At 37.7% G+C, this 26,930-nt stretch overlaps 1 protein-coding gene across 5 annotated transcripts in view; it reads right to left on the bottom strand.

Annotated features, from left to right (window-relative positions):
• The window catches only part of PPFIBP2 (PPFIA binding protein 2), a 109,225-nt gene extending 82,783 nt beyond the window's left edge, over positions 1-26,442 (bottom strand). For 4 of the 5 annotated variants that reach the window (XR_011048103.1, XM_068399902.1, XM_068399905.1 and 1 more), the window contains exons 1-2: positions 26,357-26,442; positions 6,879-6,973 (exon numbers count right to left, since the gene is read on the bottom strand). Coding sequence is in view for 4 of the 5 variants with exons in the window: in XM_068399902.1 (XP_068256003.1) it covers positions 6,879-6,945 (67 nt within the window). In the remaining variant the exon portion in view is untranslated. Of the gene's footprint in view, positions 1-6,878; positions 6,977-26,356 lie in introns of all 5 variants that reach the window. The other variant, XM_068399903.1, reaches the window with a different exon arrangement.
• Between the last annotated feature and the right edge of the window lie 488 nt (positions 26,443-26,930).

The following is a 26,930-nucleotide window of genomic DNA, read 5'->3' as shown; positions in this document are numbered from 1 at the left end:
GTTGCTCTGGCAACCCTGGGTAAGGAATGAGTAAAAGCTGTGCGCACAATCAACATGCAAGTTGCCATGAGTTTAATATACTTTTAAAATAGATCAAAACTGCACCTGAACAGTTATGCAAGTAACTTAACTTTAAGGCTACAGCATGTGTAAAGCCCCTACAAAATATAGTATCAAATGGCTGTAATGGTTATTCAAGTGTGCACCCAGTTTGTGAGGCCATGTCTTAGATGTTAACAAACCTAAAAGAAAGACCACAGATAGCTGCTGTGAAAAATTATGGATTAAATAAATAGAAAGACAGTGAACTGCTATATTTTTTAAGTTTTAAAAAGACTGTAAATTGTTATAAATCTATTATTGTTGACAACATTAAGGAATTAACTAATGAGCTTTTTGGAAGTCAAGTACCTGAAGCTGAATGTCAGCACCTAACAAGCTACAAGAAGTGTTATAAAATAAAGATAAATGTTGAACTACAAATTATAAACCCTAAATATTTGGTTTAAGTTTTTGTATTTTCCCCTTTAATATCCAGGCTAGTTAAAGGTCACCATTTTTATCTTTTTTCCCCTCACAATATTCTTGATACATGATTTTCTGGAACTGTTATGACAGGTAGTTATATATTTCTCTATCAAAGACCTGATTTCAAGTAATTTATTAATTAATTTCTTTTTTCATATCCTATTGTTATAAGATCAATGCATAAATATGCTCTAGCTAATGGCTTCAAAAACCCACTATAGTATCTTGTATAGTACAACTTCACAAATGGTCATCTTAATTAATGCACAGCAGTAACAAGATAAACAAAAAGCGCTGTAAACATTATCTCTTTTGTTCAGAAAAAAGCCTACATTATTGATTGAAAAAGAACAGAAAATAAAAAGAAAATACACTAATCGTAACTGAAGCAATTAACACAATTACATTTTATTTAGAAAATACAAGAAAACCACTGCAGCTGTTGCTGTTCAGTTACTCTGATCTGTAACACATGAAACTGCCCATTATTTAAATTATTCTTTATCTCACTATTTCAACTATCGTCTGTGTCAGTTCAATGCTCTAAAATGAAATTCTACAAAGATCTCTGTATTAAAATTATAAAAAGTTATATATCTTTACTATAAAAACTAAATTTTTAATTAATAAATACTGTGAACCTTGAATGGGACATAAGTGATAAAAATATAAAGTCATGTGGAGGTATACAAACTGAGAAGAAAAATCAGAAGCTATTCTCTAGTCATTCTACACGAGCACAAGAGGCTCGTACTGCCCATCAGCTGCGTGTATTTCAAGCAAGACCCACCCACCCACCCCGCCCCAACACACACCACAAAAAATAGGATTAAGTGCTCTCTGTGTTGTCTGGACAATTTCAATCCCTTATGAAGCAGAACAGAGTTGTCTATCTTCTTCACTTAAAGTGCTGTGAGCCTAGTCCTTGCATTCTGAACGAATCCTGTGATGACATATATGACTATTCAGGGGTAAAGATGAGGTCACTAGGAAATACTTTGATTTCCTATTATTTATGTAGGAACTCAGCGAAAAGCTTATTCTACAAAACCTAAAATTCATCCAAAAGGGTTCAAAAATGAGATTATATTTTTTGTCCACTCCTGCATTTTTAATCCAAGTTCTAATCCCTTAACTAGAAATTACTTAGTAATCTAACACATTCAGGAACATAGCGTAGCTCTGGAACTTGAGCTCTATTGTTTTAATAGTAAAATTATGATGGGGCAGAACAATAAAAGAAAAAAAGAATAAAAAACCAAACAGTTCCTCCTTAAAATTCTGGTAAATACATCCCATGAGGAAAATATGTTAAACTTGAATTAAAATCTTGTTCATCTCTTAAGTATAATTTCCTCTAAAGGCCCCTTTTCCAGAAAGGGTGTGGGAAGTGGTTGGATTTGTAGCACAAAGCCAAAGCAATGAACTGAAAACAAGCGTTCTGACACCTCAGGAGAGCGGAATTTAAACATGCATACTTCTGGGACAACTTCTTGACAAACTTCTAAATTATTTATATTTTTTAATCTTTCAGTACTAATACTGAAATACCAGTACACACCCATGTGATAACACATTTGACATTCTCATTAATTTTCAGTAAACAATAATTGCAGGAGCTCTGGTTAAAAGCAAACTCAATAATTACACTGATTACTTGATGAGTTTGAAGAGACTTTGGAGCTGCAGCAGAATATAATATTGTGACAGGAGTTTTTAGATCTTACAATTATGGTCATTATTCACAAAAGTAAAAAATGGATTTCCAGATTTTTGACAGAGTGGAGCAGTTTGACATAAAAGTAAAATAAAAATTATTTTAATTCATTAGGATACACTGCAAAGAAAAAAAATAATCAAAATCTATAGTCCTATAAAGAAACACGTTTTCATAAATCGGTACAAGATGAATAAAAGAGAAAGCAATGACTTGGTCAAACCTCAGAGGGAAGCAATGCCAAAGTCATGCACCTCAAATAAAGAATGCGTAGACAGATCTGACATATGGGCACTTTCTGTAGAGAAAGCCTCTGTTTGGACTGCAAGTCATTCTAGCTAATGGATAAGTCATGTTCATTGACAATCACATTAGCCCTTTTTGCTATTTCAGTCAAATAAGGCTAATCATTTAGCATGCCTAATTTATATAGCTATGAGGGTGGGTTATCAGTACAGATGTACTGAAGCATAAAAGACTTGGGAACACTGACCTATCTGTCAAATTTGATCAAGCCCAATGAAATTCAATTTGTTAATCTTGCTTCACAATCCTACCCTCATGCACTCTAAACACTAGTACATTTTGTATTGCACTGAGATGCACAGTCTACAGTGAGACTTTTTATTTGGATTAATCAGAATCACGTATGAGCGATGTTAACATTTGGAGTAAGGGTCGTTACTTTTAAAATCAGAAGGTTAAAAGTAGGACTGCAAATCTGTATATAGTTGTAATATGTATTTGCATGCCCAATTCTTAAAGGACAAGACCACAATTTAATATTTTAATAATAACTACAGCTAATGAAATAAATCAGGACTGTCTTCTAAAAGAGAGAATGCTCGTTTTGCATGTGTATATATGCACATCTACTCAAGCTTCAAAAATTAACCAATGCAAGTTACACATCTTTATACTTCTCACTTCTCTAAAATAGTGATTAATGCTCTTTTTGAGCCTAAAGCAAAGGTTTCTGAGGCCAAGAGAAGAGCACAGCTCTCCTAGTACCCACTCAGGCCTCATTGCAAAAGAAATATCTTTTTCATCAGCTATGTAAGTTTCCAACAGTCATGAAGTTTAGCCTTAGCCTTTGAATCCAGTGCTGCCTCGAGATATCCACGGAATCTGGATACAGTTAACTGAAATAGCATAAGCTCTGAACAGTTGGGGTTTTTTGCTGTTTCCAGTCTACTCCAAGAGCAGCTACCTTTGCACAGAGAATTTGTCCAATATTTGCATAATACGGTACATATAAATCTGCAGTTAGAAGACTCTCAGTCCTGGTTTGTTTCACGACAGTCCTCCAGTCCTCTTTCTGAAGGAGTTTCCTCCCTTATTTGTTCTCTCACTATACAGGACAAGAGAACATTCCTGTTTTCCAGTCCCTGCCCAAATTACATACAGAAGCTTACTGGATTGAATTAGAGAGAATCAAACTTGAGTAATTACTATGTTCCTCAATTTGAGACAAATTGGGATAATAACTGTATCCAAGTATAGGCTCCAGCAGATATATTTGGTCCTTCAATCATATCAGAATATCCAAGAAACAGTTCTGGATCACATAGAACATCAGCTAGAGGAGAACAACCAGAAGAGATTTGACTTAACGTGTCTTAAAATGTCTCATCTATTTCTAGTAATAGAAAATAATAAATAAATAAGGTGAACAACCTTCCCACTCAATTGAGCTTTTACTTTATGTCATAACTAAAAATAAGTAAAGGAGTAAAGCAATATGATTTTTGATTGGAACAAGTAGATGTAATTCTGAAATCATATGGGAAGTATTCAATTAACATTGATGAGACTTGACAGATGCATTGTCTGAAAAATATCTTGGTTCTTTTCCCATTAGATACCTTTATATAAGCCTGTTTTCCATATTATACTGAACATCAGTGGACATTAGACTAAAAGTGTAAGTAATGTGAAGTCATAAAGTCAACTCTCTTGAAGAGGTTGCCAATTTGCTCATAACCCATCCATACACTGTGGAAACAAACTGCATACCACTAGCATGCCTGAATCTTTGTTTTAGAGCTTGGGCACCAACACCACTACAAAACAGCTGTGAATGGGACGTGCAATCTGCCGATTCACACAGAATATTTCCACCATCATTTGTTTTGCTTCTCTATATCACTGTCTCCACCATCACAGCAACTAAGTGAGAGGGGTAAAAGTAATGTTGTTTGGAAGCCTGGAACAATTTCATTCTATTCCTTATTTATCAAGATTAAACTCTGAAATGTTATGTGCACAAAAGATCTGAAAAAGGAGTGAGAAAAAGAATATTAAAAACAAACAACAACAACAACAACAACAAAAATCAAACCTGGCTTCTATCCTCAGTTATTTTTCTAGCATGAAACTAGAATAAATATGTGATTTTCTTAGGCAGTCATATATTGTCATTTAATCAGTTATGCCACATATTACAAGGCTGTCTTTCCATACCATGGAAAAAATACCCAACACTAAACACCCATTGTCTCACCCACAACTAGCCTCACAACAACCATTTTTCAGAACTTCCATTCATGGGAACGCTTCTGAATAGCAATGTTATCCTCTCAGTGGAAAAACCATGAAGTCTAAGTCTGCAAAACTTTTTTGAAGGGAATATGAAACGGCTTCTTCAAGTAAAACTAAATTTTTTTCTGAACAAAACATAACACTGCTCAGACAAGCAAGGCAATAGACCTGTTTGTTGAATACATCGTCTTTTATTACTCATAAGAGAAGATACTGGACAATTTGAGATATGTTGGAAGCATGATCTATAAACAGAAAAGACTGAAGGAGATGAAATCCTATGGAATGACAAACCTGAAAATCCTCAAAATCATGACAAGTTTTCTAACCCTTTAAATGAAAACATACCACAAAGCTCTGACAACTCCTGGAAGAACATAGGTGTCTCATCTGAAAATCAATTTAAATAGAATATGTCTATTTTTCTTTCTCTTGATTTTTCTGAAGAATGGAATCATCAGTGCATCTGTGGTATCACCAATGTGTGCTGGGATATGTATAAATCATCACAGAAGAGAGATATTAAATTAAAATTTTCAGATGTGTGCAGGTGATTTATGAGCACAGGTTCCATAGCATAACTAAAGGGACATGAGCTTCTATGTTACTTTGGCTCTTATATAGCACTAGCCAGGATGATAACCCAAGGTTTGCAATGGCTAAGAAATTATTTCATTTCCCTAGTTTATGTATTATGGTTTGGGACTTGCTTTTCTTGTTCTCTCTTTACATATCTGAGGGAAGTCCAATGCTGCCCTGACTATCTGTTTACCTGTTTTGTAAGAGGTGAAAAAATAAATTCCCAATTAACTTCTGTTGGTTAAAATCTTGTTTGAATAAGGTTTTGCATTCAGAAAAAGAAGGGAGAAGGAAATACATATCTAAATTTTCCTATTTGCCTAGAACTTGTCCCATTGGTGTGAAAAGTTATTTGTGGAGTTATATCTATCACATATGCACATTTACACTTCTGTTAAAGCTTTCACATCTAGAATAAAGTGAAAACTCATATGTGGATGAGAAAAAAAACCTAGATATTTTTTAAACTAAAAATCCTGGATAACGACTTCCTGCCTAATCATGGCTAGTCTGATGGTAATATTTGAAGCTCCATATTAGTCTCTCGATAGAAAGTTTTAGAAGAGGAGGAAGAAGAGCAGGAAGAAGCACAACTGCAGCAACAAGAGGCTGATGTCATCTCCTTGATCATTAGGGGGAAAAAAAAACTGAAGGCACAGCATGTATGTCACTATTTAAATTTATAAAGCTTTAGTGAATGCTTTCCCATTGTGCACAAGTGAGATCATGCCCCTAACCAGATACTGCTTTCAGGAGTTCACTCTGAATGGTGTGTGAGCACAAACCCCAAGGCTACAGAGTCCTAACCACAGAAATGGACTTCATTTCTTGGATGCTGTAATGTTGAGAGAAACTTTTTTAATTGCCTGACCACGAGAGCACCAAAAGACAGCAAATTCTGTCTTGCATCATATGCCTTTCTAATGGACAGTTTCGTAAAAAGAAATTCATAGCTCCACTCCTGGATATAAATGTCAACAAAAAGATATGCATTCTAACTCATGGGGCCGTGAAGGTAATTAACTAAGCTATTTTAAATATATATATCATAAATAAAGAAAATTTTGTGTATTTTTATATATATACATATTTATGTGTATCTATGTGTGTGTGTGTGTAAAATACAGATATATACTATCCAGCTAACTGGAAGCCTTGGTGAAAACTTTTTTTCGAAGACACACTGAAATAAAAAAGTAACACATACAATATGTAATGTTACCCCATGAATTAGGATGTGCTTAAGTTACCATACAGCATTAGAGCAAAGTAAATATCTCTTACTTCAATATTCACATGTCTGAAGTAGCATTGCAGGTTTTCTTTCTTTATTTTACTTTAAATTTTCTTCACATAACTGTTGAACCAGAGAAATCTGTGTGTCATAGAGAACTTGACAAATTGAGAATAGTAATTAAAAAGTAAAAAAACAAACAGGAAAATTGCAGGAGGGAAAAAGACAGACATAGTTAAATCTCAAAACAGTTTGGTGTAAAATAAAGCATTATTATACCTGCAATGATGTCATCCATCTGCTCCAAAGCTGCTTCCAACACATGACTAGCGTCAGAAGCCATCATCTGTGATTTCTTCAGACCTTTACTCGTTCTACTGAAACGACAGATGAAACCATGTGTATTACACTAAACCACACCCAGCAGAAAAATATATGTCACTGTTACATTATAAATTAAGCCACATAAGCAGAAGTCCACGCTAGCAAAAATACAGCCTAGTAATATGGAAACTAACAAAACTGTTCCTATTCTTGATAGATGATTTGGGATTTCTGAAGTTTGCATTCATCATTGATTTTTTTTTTTTTTTTTAAAAGAGATTTTACCAAAACAAGGAAATGCAGATGGAAACAAAACCAAACAATCTCAAATACTGGAAGCTTGAGATTCCCCTATCCCTCATCCTTAACAATGGTTTCCTAGATTCAAAGTTCAGTGCATTTCAACCTTTTGCACTGTGGGGACAAAGACGATTGACTAGGTTTCAGTAAAGGAATGAACACAAGGTGAAAAACGTGCTTAACCTATAAGCAGAACTCTGAAGGAGCTCTGCTTTTTGATTGCTGCCTTAAGAGTAAAGACAATTATGAAACCATTTTTACTACTCCTTTCTACACCCCCATTCAATCTTTCTACCACTTCTTTTATAACACTGAAAATATAGTTCTTCCTATTCCACTAACCAAAATGCCCCAAGTATAAAGTCTCTGAAGTTACTGGTGCCTCTTTAAAACAGGATTAAAGACATTCACGTTACCATCTGACATTAAGGATAACAAACAAAATGTTCCAAACTTAGTCTCTACTTGTGAGTTGGTGTTGCTGGACTCTTAGTCAAGTAGCAGTCACTATTGTCAACAGATGACATTTCAAAGGGGAGAAGAATTTACGCTGTCCACTTCACCATCAGTGAGAAAATTCTCTCTGAAATAAGGCCCTTTGCACATCACTTCATCGCTGAAGTATGAAACCAGTGCCCACACAGCGATGAACAGGCATCATACTTATGCATAATTTTTGCAGTGCTCTAACACACAACTCAAAATACTGACAAAGCCTTTAAAGGGTCATAGAATTTTGATTTCTTTTCCATGAAGGGTGCAATTCAGTCTTTTGACATTCAGTCTTCTAATACAGCAAGACTTTAAATCTGTGATTCAAAACTGTTCAATTTTGACAGCTTTCTAAGCACCACAAAAGACACCTGTCTGACAATGGCTAGAGATACCCTTCAAATGACGCAGATCGTAGATAAGTGTACAGGCAATGGTCATATGTTTTTGGGGCTAATTATTCCAATGCCACTGAAATGTCACTGATCTGTATTTAGCATGCAATTACCTATGCTAAGAATTCAATTCTTTTTAATTTAAATAAATATTACAATAATATCTAATGGCAATTCACTTAGATGAAAATATTTTTGTGCTTTGTTCATCCAGTGACAGTTCAGACACCGGCCACCATGGCCAGTTGCATGACCGGTAACTAAACCACCCATATTTACTCTCTCAGCTGGAGCCTGCCTAAACACAAGGATGTAGAATCAGCAGCCAGAGGATAAAGTCAGGTTTAAAATAAAAGCTTACCCGTTTTTTGTTTCAGAGGGACCATCTGAAAAAAACAAAAATCCCTAAAAGTACACTTAAAGCTGAGTCCAAGTTACTTCATCATGAGACATGTTCAATCTCAGTAATAAGCCTAGCACAATGGAAAATTTTTACTAACAAGTCAAAATTATTTGCTTCTCTTGCAAACTAAGAATCCCGAGACACAGTCTTTTCTCCATAGTGCTGGTGAAATATACACAAAGAAAGCTAATTTATTAATAACCTCTGTGTTATCAGTAAGATGTGTGTCCTATGTCCATTCTCATCAATGTATACACCACCACTATCTAGAGGGACGGATGCAAGAATAAAAGTCAGAAACTACTATGTTCTAATTTGAGCTCTGCCATTTATAGCTTGTCGTAATGGGTAAGCCATTATTTAACTTCAGATCAAATTCCTCTGAAGAGAAATATGAGAATGCCTTACCAGAAAACGGAAGAAAAATCTTTAGTGTCACCCAAGGCAAAGATTAATGTAAATGAATGGTTGGTTTTGGTCTCTCCATTTTTGTCAAAATAATAATTTAAGTGTGAACAATGCTAAACATAACTGAATTTCACCAAAATGCATCTGACCCAAACATTTCGTTTAATGGTATTGGAAATAACACAAATTATGCTCAGAATAATCTGGAAAGTCATTAAGTCAGCTGATATAAACTTAAAATTTCCCAATGCTTACACATGTGAACTTTACAGACACTCCCTCTGAATCTGTTGCTTCATTTTGTTGGGTTTGGTAGATTTCCATCTTCTGTTGTCACATTTACCTGCCAGTAGCTTAGTAGCTTCACTAAATACTTTAGAGATACCTGATTCTCAACTACAATGAGCCCCCTTCCTTGCAATACTTCCCCTAGTTCAAAGCAACCATAACATTGGTAATAATCACTGGAGTGTAAGGAAATCCACCCACAATAAGCAGCTGCCAAAGAGGCACCTGGGCTACCTTGCTCCTTTGGTGGATGTGGCCACCAGCCACTCCCCCAGAAATCTATGGCCACCAGCTGTGTTGGTAAATCAGGACAGTAGACTGGCTCAAAATTAGAGGGGAGAAGAGGAGTGAAAAATACTAAGAATAGCATAGAGTATCTATTGCTAGGTTGCACTGCATGCTCTTATTTGTGCTGTAACATACTGCTCTGCGTGCTTGAAGCAGCTAGAGCAATACACAGTTGTTATTAACAAGAAATGTAGCACTAACATTTCTTCTAAACATCAAATGTAGTATTTGACCATCCGTAGTGAAAAAGGTACAGAAAATGCTGATACATTACAAACTTGACATTTTACTTCTAGAAAAACCTTCAATGAAGACCTCAGCACAAAACAGAAGTTTTGCTGACAAATACCACCAGAACTAAGTCTATCTCCTCCCAGCCTCCACACTCTGCCTGTTTTCTCACCTGTATCCACAGCATATTTGCTGCTTAACTGCATTAAGCCAGAGTACAACCTGCTGATCAAACAACGATTTATTAATAAAAGCAATGTTCTTTGCTCCAGAGCGATAATGTAATATTACTTGCTTGACATCTTTTTCTAGACAGACCTGTTGCTTGTGCTTCAGGCAAGTCTCACTTTCCCAGACACTCCCTTCTCAAGAGTTTGACTGTTCTGAGCAATATTATGAAGATAGCTTGTTAGATCTCATAAGCTTTCAGTTACCGTTTCTGATCTAGTTCTACAGAAATATCTGCAATTGTGGATTCTTCTTTTTTATTACTATTAAATAACAAGACACCTGTATCAATCCCGAGGCATGTTGAGTGCCTCAAACAGGATCCATCTATTTGCTGGTATTTTAATTGCAATTCCCATTACGGTTTTCATTCCTGAATGACAACAACAGATGCAGAACACCATGACTTATCTACCTATATAAAAATATACACATATTTTTTGAAAAATATGTTTTTTCAGCTTTGGTAAGGACAAAAACTATCTCTAACATTACAGTACAAGCTTTAATATTAGCAAATTCTAACCTCCAGGATTTATTTGATTAATTTATATATCTGCAAAATACAAGAACCAATCTACTCACCTTTTCAGGTCCCTAAGAAGAAAAGAATTTACTTTTTTTCCTGATCAGTAAAAACTGCTCAGTATTAATAGCCAAAGTTTTACTGTTAAGCAAACGTAAGTCTAAATTATTATCATCCCTTCTAAGCTCATGCTCATACTAATTTAGAGCCCAGCCCACAGCTAAAGATATTGCAATCCTGTTTGTTATAATTACCTAAGTAACAGGATCTTCCAGGAAGTGCAGACAGAGCAAACTGGTCTGAATGCCCTGAATTTATTTTGCTCAGCTAGCTTTACCCTATAAATCCCAATCTGAGATTTGCATTTCAAATAAAATGAAAAATCTCTGGTAGAACTATTGTGCTTAGAGCCAATATCGCTTGCAAATTTCTTAGCCTGCTTTCTGTATGTAAAACTATAGCTTACTGTGTCCAAAAAGAACATATTTAACAGACGTATTTATTCACTATGAGCAAGATGTTCTTCAGAATTATGAAAAGCCTTAATTAAATTTCTTTCATGGCTGCCTTGAACCAGCAGCTGTCCAGAGATAAGAACGTGAACATTTAGGCAACTCGTAAGTCAGATGTTTTTCCAAGGTTGCTCCTAATAATGAGGTTGCCAACTTTATCAGTTATGGAGAGGGGTATGGTTTTTGACAAGAACTCTCAAAAGCCAGTTCTTGTCTTAATATCAATGCTTTGCGTAGCCTACAAATACCTCTTACATTTAGAAGATACAGCTAATAATTAACTACCACCACCTTTTTTTTTTCTGGGATGAATAAATACATGTTCGTAAACTGTTTAAAGATTCAAATTCAAGTATCACATTGCTTTGTACTTAACGGTATAAGGAAATACCAAGTGGCTTGGGTAAGCTTCAGAAGTCCTCCACGCTTTTTTCAGCTGCAAGACAACTCCTGAGGTGGAATGAACAAATGTGCACAATTTCCACCCCTGCCATTTTCCACCTTGCTTCTCCCCCAGCCACATGCTGTGTTGTATCCAGTCACCCCACAGGAAAACAATGGCTGATTCATCTCTCCAGCCTGGCTCAGAAGTCCTAATTACACCATCCAACACAAAAGTTATAAATACATATTTGGATCCTGGCCTTTTAGAACCTGGCATACCTCCCTAATTGAGTTAATCCTTAGTCCTAAAATAACCATCCACAGCTGCTGGGATCAGAAGAATTTCTGGTGATCACTAGTATGACCGCTTAAGGAACACTACTTACACAGCATCCTCTAGGACTATCCAGCCAGAAATTCTATTCATCTGATTATAGTTTAAATTTAATTCATTTGTTAATACAGACACTACTTGCTCTATTTCCCCTTCATACGCTTCATTGGAATAGGCAGAAGGGTAAATAGAACCCTTCCTTCATTGATTACCCTTTATGTAATAAATAAAAACAAGACTATAGAGGTTTTTTGAAGAAGGACTAGAATGAGAATTAAAAATAAAATATTTATTTTCAACTAGAGAGTGTAAAGTGTCCACACTAAGGGGAGGGGGAAGCTCTAGAGAGAAATACACATTAGCCAAAGTCAAATGAAGACCGCATACTGAACTATTTATTTCAGGTAGATGGTAGCAGAACTGGTAAAGTCTCTAGTCAACATATTGCTGGGAGTCCTTATGAGAAGGGACATCCTTAGGTGAAGCACAGTAGTAGTACAATACCTCCATGATGAAAATGAGCTAACTAAGCTCATTAACTAAGTAAGCTAAACTACTTATGCAGGCAGCTGCATATTAGCCTGGCACTGTACAACCACCACATTTGTGTGCTGCTGATAAAAGAGTGACAAGCAGTAAGAACTACGCTTCTTTTAAACATATTACACTAAATAATTTGATTTAAAATATGAAGGGAACTGAATGTAGTTAAATTTACTGCATTATGAAGTAGCAAAGTCAAAGCCAAACATCTGTTTTCAAAAATAAGCCCATTAAGTTTGCTAATACAAGTTTGAATTTCAATTTTGGGGGAAGGAAAAGAGAAAGCCCCCTTAAAAATATGATCTGACTGATATTTTATGATGCTTTAAGAACACAAATCACCTCACAGTAACTCCTCCACAGGACCCATGGATATTAAGTTACAGTTGCTATTGGTACCGTAACCAAATTTCCTGACTCATGTTTGTACAAAGTCTCATCCTTACATATAAAAGCTGACGCTGAGAGAATGGCATGTGCAAAGTGAGGTTTCTTCAGCTCCTCTCTATAGCAATTCTATCAACTGTAGAAAGCCCTTCATTCCTTCAGTGTTGTTTTAAACATTGTGCATAAAAGCTTAAAAAAGCATTTCATTATTTAAATTGTCATCAGATATTTTACGTTTTCTCTCTGTTATACATAGCATAAAGGGAAATGATGTAGCTTCCGACTTTGCAAATCTTAAAACTAAAATTGCATTCATTATCAATTATTGTATTAAGTGAAAAAAACCTCCTAATTATTTTAGTTCAGTTGTCATCTAACCAGTTCCAATTTCTAGCTAGTTAACATTTTTAAAACCCCACAATAAATGCTCTGGATTTAAACTTCAAGTGAATAAATCATAACCTGGTAAAATACACAAAAGGAAAGTTTCTGAACCAAAACATGAACATTTCTGGTCTTAAAATAAATGCAAAGATGAATGGCCTACAAAAGTCAGATTTGGTACTACAGTTCACATTTAGTTATAATAGTATTACAGTTGAGGAAAGTTAGACCCCCAAAATTCTAACATCTTAAAATAAACTATGTTATTTTTCTTTCCCTTCTAATCTCAGGTATTCACTGGCCTCAAGGTCACAGCTTCAGATTTTCTTCCATGAAGGTCAACATTTCAACTAGGTCTTCTAAGTTACTTAACTCCAGATCTGATGCCTGGGAAACTGCATCCCTTCCTGCCTCCTCCCCGCCCCCCAAAAAAAAACCCAAACAAACCACCCAACAAAAACACACAAGATTTGAAAAACGTAAGCTGAGAAGTGATATAATGAACGATCCTGTGAAAGTAAATTCATGCTCTAGTAAATTGAAATGGTAAGAAAAGTAAACACAGAATTCATGCATGAATGAACTCTTTGCCCTAGAGTAAAACAGAAGACAAGACCTTGACAGAAATGGAGAGAGAATAGGAATATATGATTAACAGAAGTATTCAAAGCCATCCTCTATAAAAATCCTAAAAATCTAGACAAACTATACTGCTGGAAAAAAAATTCTTTAAAACTTGAAAATTCGCAGTAACATTTCTTACGATTCATAAATTGTTCTCAAGCTTTTTCAGATCTCTGAAACAAAGGCTTCTCAGCCTGGCCAGGACAACCTACTGGATCAGACCAGTCCCTTATGGAAAATCCTAGTGTTCCATTTTTGTTTGCCTTTCTGCATTTCAGTAAGTTTTGTAAATGGAAATCATTCTTCTTGCCCGTTAAGCTGTTATAGAACCAACTCAGCAGAACAAGCACTACTAATACCTTACTTTACTAATCTATTAAGTACATGCATATAAATCCCACTAGGGATACAGAAGTCTCTATGAGCACCGTGAGAGAGATTTTGCATTAACTTATGCAGGTACCATTTGGAATATCAGTCTGAAAACACAGGTGTTTCATTGAAGGAGGACAGTGGTAACACAGGGCCAGAAGATCCGATATCTCAAAGAAATGTAAGGAGGCCCCGTTTTCAAATCTGCTCACAGTGTTCATTTTCTTCAGTTCCTTGATGTATACAGAGGACCGTTGTAAAAATCAGCTGCTCTGCCAACAAAGAGCAAACACTCCTCAGCCAACTGGCTTAGTTTTTAGAACCCATACAGTCCTTGGTCCTAGTGCCTCGACTTCTATTTGTTATTGCCTGTAGTGTAATCAAGACAGGTATCCATCAAATTCGTATGACTCGGAGGCAGAAAACAGCTATGTATTTTTGGAACTTTTATGACACCATCAGAACAGTCACGCTCATTCAGACTAAAAGTTTGTCCGGCCCAGTGCTCTAATGATATTCAGTGCAACACAGGTGCATAGTGATCAGTGTCCTGCTCTATCTTCCCAAATAATCAGCAAGCATGAGATTTTATGAAACACAGACTGGATAGGAACCATCATGTCTCACAGATGTTGAAGGACCTACCCTCTGTAGATTTATCTGATTTCTTTTCAAAACCATCTTGTACAATTTTTCAGTGAATGCTCTGACATTACAGAAAAAAAAAAAACAGTAGTTAATCACTGCTGACTTTTTCATGCCACTATCTTACAGTCTCTTTACAGCCCTATTCCTCTTTCTCCCCTACAACATCCCTGTTTAACTGAAGAGTCGTTATCCTGCAAGTCTCTCCTCAGAGTAAACCAAATTCATACATTTCAACACACTTGCTGCTTCTCGGTATACTTTTATTGTACCGTTGTTGAGATGAGATGATCAAGGCTACATGTAGTATTCAAGTCACAGGGTATTTCTGACCTTTAGAAAAATGCCACAAAAGAAATACATGACGACATAGGTGAATATGTGAACGTTCCCATGCAGAGTAAAAGCTATGAATCTTTACAGAAATAACTCACATTGGAGGATTAGAAGAGTGAAGAACACTAAGCATTCCTTAATACGGACAGACACCAAAGTAGGTGAGGACGGGTAGAGGAATGGGCACCACTGGACACGGATACCCAAGATCTGTTTTTCTGCAACAGAACCTCAGAACAAAGAGGAGGGTTAACAAGCTAGAAAACTGATTTCCTGCAATCAAAAGAGACAATTTTCACCCCCAAGATTTCTAAGGTAAAAAGCTGAGGTCTGGGTTAGACTACACTGAGAAACAGTCCAACACAGATGCAACTAAGAGAGATATTTCTTATGATTATTTCTCATTACAAAATTATCTACTCTTGGGTTACTCAGGTTATAAAGACCTGTCCTGAATTTGCCTCAACTTTATTATTGTGATATGAAGACTTTTGTGAAGTCTGAACTCAGCTTAGACGTAAGGCTTAAAAATGAATACTAAAAAGACAGCTTTTTTGACTTTGTAAAATTTAATTTCATATTAGTATTTTTCCCCTCTTTGAAACATTTTGTGCAGCAATTTATAAATAACTGGAAACATCACTAGGCTGGTTTAATATGACCCACCCTGCATCTGTGAACATAAATATGCTGAATTCACACTAACAGGAACCGACAGTATCAAGTACTTCTGTATAAATTTAAGTTTCACTAGCTATTTTGAGGAAAGTGTCTGTGGGAAACTAAGGAAAAACATACTTCTGCTAGAAACAGCAAATTCAACATAAGTGAATCAGCTTGGATTAAAAGCATTAAACTAGGAACAACAAACGGATCACTATGAAAAGCACCATATCCCACATTACTCATCACATCAATGAAAATATAAATTTTAACAGCTGTGTCAGTTTAATGCCTATGCTTATAAACAAAACATTCTTACATCGATTGCTTCCTGAAGATTAATGAAAATATCTTTGGAAAAAGCTGTCTTCAAGTTTTTCTGTTTCTCTGCTTAAAGAACAGGCATAACCAAGAGGCAAAAATTCTCCATGGCAAGTTAAATCCTGATCTAAAATGACACATTTTGTTGATTTTGCTTCTCCATTATCCAGAGTATGGGACATCCTACTCCTTGCAGAACTGGCCAACAAGTAAGGAAGTAGCCGTATCAAGCATTGTGCCACAGCTGATTTCTGGATCAGAGAATGATATATCCTCCTATCATATTTACTTTCCACACTTAATGGATTAACAAAATTTTCTAATTACGAGAAAAAGCATTATACAGAGAGGCAATGTTGCAAGACAGACACAACAGTAACTTGACATCCAAAAGCAATATTTAATATTTTTAAGATTCACATAGGCAAGAGAAACTTATAATATCTCCCAGCTGAATAAACATTATTACAGGTGGCAAGAAAAATGTGATATCCTTTATTCTTGTTTTTCCAGTGGATCTCAGAAGAAAAACGAATACCAAGATGACCAGAGACAGATTAAGCACCCACTGAAATCAGAAGCTGACTTTAGAGCAAACACAAAAGAGCCCACAATGAATGTGTGACTAGATAAATAGGTCTCCTCAATGACCTATTCTATGGAGGAGCTGTATTTGCTCACAGAAAAACACGTCTACCTAGCAAAAGATCTTAACAGAATCACCACACAGAAAACCCACTCAAGAGCTCAGCTTTTATATTTCACATTCATCTATGCATGCAGTTACAGTTTTCCACTCTATCACCACAACTGAAACAAGTAAGTTTCAGGTAAGTGTATATCCAGTTGAAGTATTTGGTGCAAACTTTTTATAGGCTTACAAAAGAGTTCTGAAGTGCCCAGCATGCTGATTCCATAAAGTAGATACACCCAATGGCACAGGATACCAAAGAGATCCTGGAAGTCTACTGTTACATCTAGCACCTTTTATTATCAACCATGCTAGGCGTTCTCAAGTTCTTACAACCACAAAACCCATCATGCCATGTCTGCCAACCACTTCAAGGCATTTATTCTCAGTTCTATACAAATGTAAAATGAACACGTTTCCGTGTCAAATCACGTTATCAAGGGTAAGCCAAATCAAATTAAATTTCTCCTTGTAAAATATACATGATACGTATATATGGAGGACTAAGAAAGAGATAAGAACATGCACAGCCACAGTTCCACGCATCAGAATGCCTATTTGAATTTGCAAAACTTAAAAAGCATCTCCAGAAAGAGATTAATTGCTCAGTAAAACTGGTTCCATGTATGAGCCTCCAAAGCTATGATACTCCAGTTCAGTCATTTTGGCTTACAGGTTTGCTAGGACACTTAATTCAGAAAGTTTTTGGAAGTTTTGCAAATTAAAAAATACCTTTCGCAACACAAACTGAATGCAAGAACTGGACCTAGAAACAGACCCATTCGTAAGCTCAGTATTCCTCTGGTTTTTGTGTACATATTTACATCTGAAGTTCAGGATGCTGTCAGCATAATTCATCAGTGGGGTATGTAGAAAGGATCACTTTTGTTCCCTTTTAATAGTGAATTCCCACAACTTTTAGGACATGAAGAAAAACAGAAGTTAAATCGTTATAATGAACATACACAGAATTTCCTCTAGACTCATTTCCAGATAAGTATTTTAATTAACTACTTGAACGTGAACAATGACCCAAAAGTATTTGTCAAAAAATAAAACTTGTGCCCCAAGATTTGCGCAACTATGTGCTACTTTCAGTCTGAAGAAAAACTCTTTCATGTGATTGAAATAAATAGAAAAATTGCAGTTGTTACCGCAAACGCCAGAGCATAACAGTACCTGAAGCAATATGTTATTATAAAGGTAGTCAAATTTTACTGGCTCTGAAATAAATGGATTAGACACCTTTGTACTGACACAGAACACAAATGAAACAGAATTCTTGTATTACTTTAAAGGGCCTGAGTGTCATTATAGCAAGGCCAGAAGTCCTAAAGCACACTGTCACAGTCCCAAACATCAATGACACCTGAGGAGATACCGAGTGTCAGGCTTTTACACATCCTGTCTTACGTCAGAGTATTTCATGTTAAGACTCAGAGCAGCTTTTCAGAACTGTTTGAAAGGCTTACTACTCATATTTGGTCTGATTGTGAATAAACCTATTGAATTTCCTGAGGTAATAACTTAATCATGTATTTTACTGTTTGATAACAATGCCTTTATTGGACCTGCTTATTAAAACAATCACAAAATGAAATTATTTCAGGCTAAGGACTTGCAAAGATGTTTAATCCCTAACAGCTACCAGTTGATTTGTCTTTATAAAAAATATCTCAGAAGTTCCTCGCATCTGGGGCCAAGTGACAGTGCTTAAAAATCAAAATAAAAAAAATAGAATGAAATTGGATGAAATTAATTAAGATTTTCTTCTATTTCAGCAGAGAAAAGGAAATCAGAGTTCACTGTCAGTTTCTTCAGTTTATTTTGTTTTCCTGAAATGGGTCAAAGTCTGCTCCCATATCAGTGATCATGATATCTTTATACTTTCATACTGAACTTGTAAGTAAAATTTGATTTGCTGTTATATATAACAGAGATTCAATCCCCTGTGTTTCAGTGCTCTTCAAAAGCTCCAAGTGGAAATATTCACAGCAGTTTTATTAATTCAGAAAAAAAATACACATCCAGTCTTTTCCTGCTTGGAAAGAAAAACACTGAAATACTGCTCTGTCATGAGGCAATTTTTTCTTCTCTATTACTCCTTATTGATAAGGGATAGTTTTGCTCCATGACAGGAACAGTACTGTTTACTTTGTTAGTTATGAAAAGCAAATAAAATACATTCACTGTAAAATGATATTTACAGGCATACTACCTGGCAAAGTAGGCAAGCTGCCTAGCATGGCAGTTTTATCAATCTCAACTAATTTGGAACCTCTGCTTCTGAGTATCCAAATCTGAGTTTCCAAAGGAAGTGAGCAGCTGCTAGTCTCGTTCTTTGCAATTAGTCCCTGGATAATCAGAAGCTTTGATTAAATAAAAAACTACAAATGACCGGTGAATCCAAACTAAACTCATTCTAGAGCATCAATTTCCTTTGTATCAAATAATTTACTCTGAACACAAACTCCTCTCCCCATGTTAAAAAAAAAATGCACTCTTCTACAGTCCATCCTTTTGCAAGTAGTTTATGTGAAACGAGAAGCAGCTGGGCTTCACAATCTACAAACAAAACTGAGGATGCTACCAAATTTCTTAATTAAAATGGAGAATACAACCAAAGCAAGACAGATTTGGATCACATATCTTGCAACAGTTTTCTAATCCTTAGCCTAATCTAATAGCCTAACTATTATGAAATGTTACATGCACTGCACAAAGTACAGGAGAGTAACTATTGTGGACTATTAAGTATTCTTCACAACACTACAGTATGTTCTGCAAAGCAGGTCAGAACAGATCTTCTTGCACAAAAGCTTGTTACAAAAACTCTCCTTTCTTCTTGTAACAAAAGGTTCTAATATGATTTTCTAATTTTTTTCTAATATGAACTTTGCCAGATCAGAGCATAAATTGCTCTTTTTAGCTTCAGGTAAAATTACTACTTTTGATACATTCAGCTTCCTACACTGAAGAACATTTTAATTCAAGAAATATTTAACTAATCATTTATAATGTTTATGACTGAGATTTACATGTTTAATATAATCTGTACTAAGACTAAATACTTTGTATATATACTTTTCATTACAGAAGACTACTTTCAAGAAAAGAAAACTATTCACTTGACTTATTTTGATTTTTTTTCAGATGCAATGAACACATTCTTTAAGAGAATTACCTATCCTACTTTCGTTGATATTTTACAACCAGTCTGTTTCTGGTCCATATAAGTAGCTCTAAATTTTAACATTTGTTTTTCTTCCCTTCTTGAAACAATTACTAAAGTATGTGTTACAAGAGAACTTACAACAAATGCTTTACTTATATATGTACATATGCTTACACAGCACTTGCATAAATGTACCTTAAGTTCAGCTAGAGGAGGTTTTTTTGTTTGGTTGGGGGGGGTGGTTTTTTGTTTTGTTGTTCAGGTTTTTTTCAGTAGTAAGGACATTTAATGCACAGTTAACAAGGGTAGCTGGGGTCCATGTCTGAGTATCTGGGTTGAAGCTATTACCTACAGTCTCACAGTTTCTGAAATTGTTAATGAACATCCTGAACACATCTCGAGATCCAGTGACTTCTTTTGCCATTTTTTCTCCTGGTCTGCTGGGTGACCAGAAATCTGCCAGTGAAACTGTTTAGCGAGTGATGGTAAGGCCACTGGAAGAAGACCAATGCATATGTGATTTCTCACTTGTACCCTCACTGAAAGGTATATAGAGGTTACACAATCATAAATAAACCAAAGCGCAACTTCATACCTTAGGTTGGGCATAAAAACTTGAAAAAAAGGTTTTCTGCATGAAAGAAACGAATGGAATTAATACTAAATTTCAGGTAAGAGCTTACGTTAACTGCATAGTGAAGACCTGCGCTTAAACCTAATGAGAACAGTTTTATGAAGCATATGGGAGTGTTATCACAGAATAATCGAGTTCACAGAAGAGTTGAGGTTGGAAGGCACCTCTTCAGATCACCTACTTCAATTCCTAAGAGCTTGGTTTTATTATTATATAGGTTAACATTGGCTGGAATGACACCACAACCCTGAATGTATAGGATAAAGATGATTTAACAGAAATTTCATTATGAACTACAGAATGACAGAACATTTTAAGTAAAAGATGGAGAAGTCTTAAGCAAGAAGATCTTAATACATCCCCAGTCTAATACTGCACACAGCAAATACCATCCAGGTGAAATGCAAATACTTTGCTTCCCAGGATGGTTTGTGCTGGTCCTATCTATTTAAAATATTGGATTTACCTCCCCAAGTTCTTTGCTAGAGAAATTTTTTTCTCTACAGTGAAACATCAAAATACTTCTGTTTAGGAGCTGACTGGATTACACGCATTAGTTTATCATCATAACAGAAACACATTCATAAATCTTACTGCAATGCTATTAGAATAAAATGTTCTGATTATGCCTTATTAAAGCAGATGCCACCATCTGCACTGTATTGTAGTGAAATAAAAATATGATTCAATATATTCAAGAGACACTTGGCAAATATTTTCCCCTATCAAACTAAGACTTCTGAAATAAACTTTGGGTTGAAAGTAGCGCAAATTGGAAACAGAAGGACTTCTTTGCATGAGCAGTACCAACAGAAACAAGAAGGCATCCCCAGATAAGTCACCTCTGAATGCAGAGACCAACCAGATTTGTTTTCAGAAGATAAAGTAAAACAGCAATTCCCATACTGTCAGTGCTTGAAATCCAGATTAGAATTCAGCAGCTTAGATTTATCTTTAGTAATTACTTTAACTGGCATACAGTCTGTTGGTCTTAAAAGAGTATGAAGACATACCCAACAAGTGAATCATTCTCTATGAATATTCATATCCGTTACATCCTTGCTCTAATGAAAACAAGACTCACAGTCAGCATTTGATAAGCAACACTTGCAAGAGAGCCAGGCTTTGGACCTGTGTTTTTCTTGCACTCAGCATGTCTTGACTTTGAGCGGTTTCAGTCTTATTTCACCCCTCCAGCCTAATTCAGGATTTTGGTGAAGGAGAATCAGGCCTGCTGATTTGTTTTCTCCAATTTCACATCTGCTTCAGGAGACCAGCATCAACTTAGCACCACATCCTTGGGTGATATGCAAAAGACCTCTCACACAATCAGCAGTTCACGCTCTGTCATTGCAACTTTTTGTAAGTCAGATCCATCATTTACCGTTCCACATACTATCTGGTCTGCCACATACTATCTGGTCACCATCAGGTTTCTTATCTTTTCCCACCTCTTAAACCACAAAGTGCCCTATTTTTCCCTGTATTAAATTTTCAACTTTTATCTTCAGTTACTTCAGGTTCTACCTGGAAAATTCAGCTGAACAGATGAACACACATTTTTATGTGGATATAAAATACATATAAGAATATATTTTATATACCATGTACACAGAGTTGAGAAACACACTAAGGGCTCCCCATTAGTCTGTTGATCATCTAGCAGAGAAATAATGTCCTGTCTTATGCACGTCAAGATAACAAGTTTTCCCCTTTGATCAGTAGGAAAATATACAGCTCTTTCCCCTCAGCAGATTTAGGTTACAGGTCTTCCAGAAATACTAGTAAGCTACACTATATTCATAACAATCTTGCTTTACAGGTTATCAAATTAGAGTTTAAAATCCAGGTCATGCTTACAGTCCTTCAAACCACTACACTAACTTGGCAGACACACAGCGTAAACATAAAATCCACAAACTGACTTAGACTGGCAAAAGTGCCATTAGGATTTACTTGTTTCTTTCAGAAAGGAATTATCTTTGTAATTTAACTTCTTTGTTCTCTGCATCAATGATTTGCCAAATAAGAGCAAAGTGCTACTGGGAAATGGCTTTATAGCAAATAAACACATGAAGATGCAGGGAAACAAAAGAGGTAACTGTAATGTTACAAGGTCATGAGAGAATTCAAATAAAAATGTTGTGCTAAAACATATAGGCAGAGGCATCTAGCTACAAAAAAAAGTATCTTTATTTTGTTGCTTAATATGCATCTATTTAGAAGAAGAACTATAAAATACTGTAAAGGGGTGGCAGGAAGAAATTCAAGCTGTCACAGTTTATCAAAGACATGTTATCACCTCAGAGCTGGTGCTTAGACAAAGTTAAAGAACAGATTGTCCAAAGGTGGGAGTCTCAGTTTCCTCAGCTCTTCAAAGTAACAGGTGAGTTGACAGCACAGAATAGACAAGAGCAAACCGAGGAAAATTTAAAGAACTTAAAATAGTTCACGGCTTAAACTTTCCAATTTTCGAGGGATCAAGTTACTGAAGCGAAATGATTTCATACGCATCTGCCGAACGCTGATGACTGATCAAGAGTGCCTCCAAGGGCAGCCATTTCTGGCTAAACTTTATTCGGTAGCTTATGAGAATTTCAAGATAATACCTGAAGAAGTTGAATTCACCAAACTCTGAGGATGAGATGGCAAACCTAGATGATAAACATCTCTAAAGATTTGAATGATGCAACTTCGCTAACAGAAAAGTGACTTCTGAAGGTGCTCATCTACTGCCCTAAACAACGTCGTCTTCTGTTGCATTACTATTTCTACACTATTAGGTATTTCTGGAAAATGCAGAAAAGCCTTGCCTGGTACAGTACGTTAAATGATAACACGTTTGCATTTATGCTGAGTAATCATTATCACAAAGCACATTTCCTTATGCATAATTTCTCTGCTTTGATAAACACAAAATCCTCTGAATTGTACTACGGACATCTAAAGCAAGAATATGATTTCATCCTATTTCTGTAAATACCTTTTTTGGGGGGAGGGGGGAAGGTGGACTTTTTGCTAGCAAAGTCCCACTGAGGCTCTGCATTACCTGTATGAGCATAGTCCTTTGCTAATCTTACCAGGTCAAGGCCCTCATTTGTTTGAGCTAAAAGGCTCAAACAAAACCCTAGCTGTGGGGAAAGTGAACTACGTTTCTGGTCTGTCTCTGAATAGTCTAATAAGAGTGAAAGTAGCGTCTAGGGATAAGTGCTTTATTTATAGGTTTTTGTGGGAGTTTGTTTGTTTTGAAGAGAAAGAGACCGGAAAGAGGCAAACAGGAAACAAGTTAGGTAAATAAGGGCTAGAAGCAGAGGTGCACATAGAAAAGAAAAGGTGGGTCACTATCTTCTGTTCTTTTTCACTGTGCCATGTTTTGCACTCGTAGCACATTCTCCTTCTGCCTTTCCCCCTTGTTTGCTGACCCTATCAAAGTGTCAGGAAAGGTCATTCTTAAAGTCTTCACTTACTCTTCTCCATCTGTTCTCTTCCCATCCTCGGTTCAAACACGCTCTACCACATTGTGTCACATCATGCTACCTTAGAGCCTGCACAGTCTAGAGTAACAGAGAGACTCAGTGTAACAGAAGCATGACAGAGGAAACACGGAGAATTGATTCAAGAACCCAGAAAGCACTTCTCTAGTCTATGCCCACACTGATGCATTCTTTGTTTACATACACACACACCCCTACCACTTTTCTACATTGCTGGTACCACGTTAACAAAGACAAAGCGAGATCAGATACAGTAGGAGTGAGGGGAGGATAGTGCTTATTACCCCATCTCTACTTATTCCTTTCTGTCCTCCCTGCTTCTAGCATAGTCCTCATATGGATGGGGCTGCTGGAGTGAAATCAAGATGGCAGCAGCAGTGCCCTCTGCCACCATTCCTCTAATTCCTCAGCTACTGGGACAGGAGATGAAAGCATCAAGGGAACAAGGAACCAGGGAACAGTGCTCCCAGCCCAATTCCTACCATGCTTCAGCCACCCAGATTAATCAGTTTCTGCCCCCTCCCTTTAATTTGGCTCTTCCCAGAGTCCCAGATGTACGATAGATAAACTGCTATATATTTTGCCAAGACACTTGATTATTACCTGGCTTAGGTAAATAAAGCATTTAGGTTTTCAAAAGTGATGCCAGCATTAGTTCGGAACAGTTACAGGCACATCTTGTGTGTCTACACCAGATATAAACATCAGCAGTCACTGGCAAGATTAGTCTCGAGCTATCCCTCAGCTTAAGTCTTGTTACTGGGAACTTGAAATTATTTTATATATTAGAAATTATATTACAATTTACATATTTTTTTCTCATATTCTGGTACCAAGCTATACTTGTCCTGAAGCACTTAAGGCGCTTTTGAGTTCTCCCTCTACTCTTAACTTACACTGGGTTTCCTTTAGGTTCAAGAGGCCCTTATTACAGCTTCCAGCTGGAACTATCAGCAAATGGAGGGTAAATCCATATCATTTAAAAACAACCCATCTTTGCTCAGGTTTGTCCCAATTTGTCCTTTCACTCTCCTGGTATACCGAGTTCTACTCCAAGCATTTCTCCATTAGGAAGATACAGGGAAGTGTAAAGATTTATTGGTTTTAGTTAAGTTCATACAGCATATCCAAGTCAAAGTCAGGAACACAAGCAAAGTAAATCAATTAACCTGGAAAGCTGAAATTCAGCCACCTTTGCTCTCTCATCTGCTCTTTCCACATTTCCATACAAGTTTCAGAATCAAGCCCTTCATGCACCTGTTCACATATTCCTGTTTAAAAAAATCTCAAAAAACCCACAGAAAAGTGCCCCTCACTGTTTCCCCTCCTGCCAAAACCCTGCAATTAAAAATCTGAAATTTTAGAAGACCTTTATGACTATGGAAATACAACGTGTTGTACATGCAAATCTTCAAAGGCACATACTGAGTTTCACCTATATACAGTCAGATCTGCAGTTACTGACCTACCAAATTAGCACTTAACATCTTATTTTGCCCCATGCAAAACTGAACAAATGATCATACACAAAGGGGTGCGATTCCTTATCCTTCTTGCAAGTGTTAAGCGGGAGGTATTTTTATCACAGGAGCAGGATAACAGGAGTGCTGAATAGTGAAACCAGAGATCACTTGACATCTCCTCATACTCTTACCTCCTTCATCTCTGTACTGGTAAAACAGCCCGTAAGAGCCACTTTCATCTTCCAGCTGTTCTTTTCTGAACACCCTTTTAACTATCTTATCCCCCCCTCCCCTTTTCCTGAATTAATTTTCAATTACAGACTGGGGTGGGGGGGGGGAGATCACCTCACTGCCACTTTAGAGAACTTGGCTGCAACTGGATGTCATCATTACTGACAGCAGAATTCCTGAATCGACTGTTCTGTGTCAATAAAACGGTTTATTTACTGAACTGCTGGCTGAACTCAAGTTTCAAAGCTTTGCTCGCTGTGAGAATAAATATTTAACTTACAGGAGCCGCGTCTATTTCAAAGTCTTCTCACCAGTCTGGAGTCCTTCCCTCTCCCAGGCAAAGTCGTTAAGAAGGTGCAGCGACAGGCACTGCAGCCACAGCCGCAGCAGGATTCCCGAGGAATCCCCTTCTCAGCAGCGGCCGAAGCGCCCCAACCGCCGCCCGGAGCCTGCGTGCCCCGCAGACCCGCCTCCCGCCCGGCCGTGCCCTCGACCCCACCGCCGCGGCGCCTCAGCGCGCCTTGGGCCGGCGCTCCGCCGCCTCAGAGCCGAGCCCGCCCCGAGGGGACACCCGAAAGGCCCCGGTTAGCGGCGCAAACCCTCCCGGCGGAGGCAGGACCCTTCCGCCGGGCGCCCTCCCGCGCAGCCCGCCCCCGGCTCGCCCCGCCCGCCGGGACCCACCTGCGCGGCGGCAGCGCCTCCCGCGCTCCGCTCCCGCCCGCCCTCGCCCCTCCTGGGGCGACACAGGGCGGCGACCGCCGCGCGCCCCTCCCGCTCCCCTCAGGCCGGGACCGGCGGCGGCTGCCCCCACGTGACAGCGAGGGCGGGGGGAGAGGGCGCGGGCAGGTGCGAAGGGGCCGCGGCGGCGGCGGGCGTGAGCTCGGCCCCGCGGCGGGGAGAGGGGCAGGAGCCGCTCCGGAGCCGCCTCGGCCCCTTCGGGCCACCCGCAGCAGGTCTGGCCCGCGCGAAGACGTGCCCCGGGGAGCCCGGTCAGGGAGCAGCGAGGCCGGCAGGCGGGTGGGTGCCCTCCGTTTCCTCACGGCACCGTCGGGGATCACGCAGCAGCGCCTCAGCGCAGGCGCGAGCACCTGTAGCAGCATAAAAGTGCCGGACACCCACCACCACCCCTTCATATCAGCGTAAAGTCAAAGCTGTGCCAGGGCTCCGGGCTGCAGAGCGTGGCCTGGGCTCCGACAGGACGGACAGTGGAGTCAAGCCCTGTTTGAAGGGTTCTGGGGGGTTCCTGGCTGGTGCC

Source organism: Nyctibius grandis, chromosome 4, assembly GCF_013368605.1.
Source record: "Nyctibius grandis isolate bNycGra1 chromosome 4, bNycGra1.pri, whole genome shotgun sequence".
NCBI lineage: Eukaryota > Metazoa > Chordata > Aves > Nyctibiiformes > Nyctibiidae > Nyctibius > Nyctibius grandis.
This window is presented reverse-complemented; position numbering and strand designations above follow the sequence as displayed.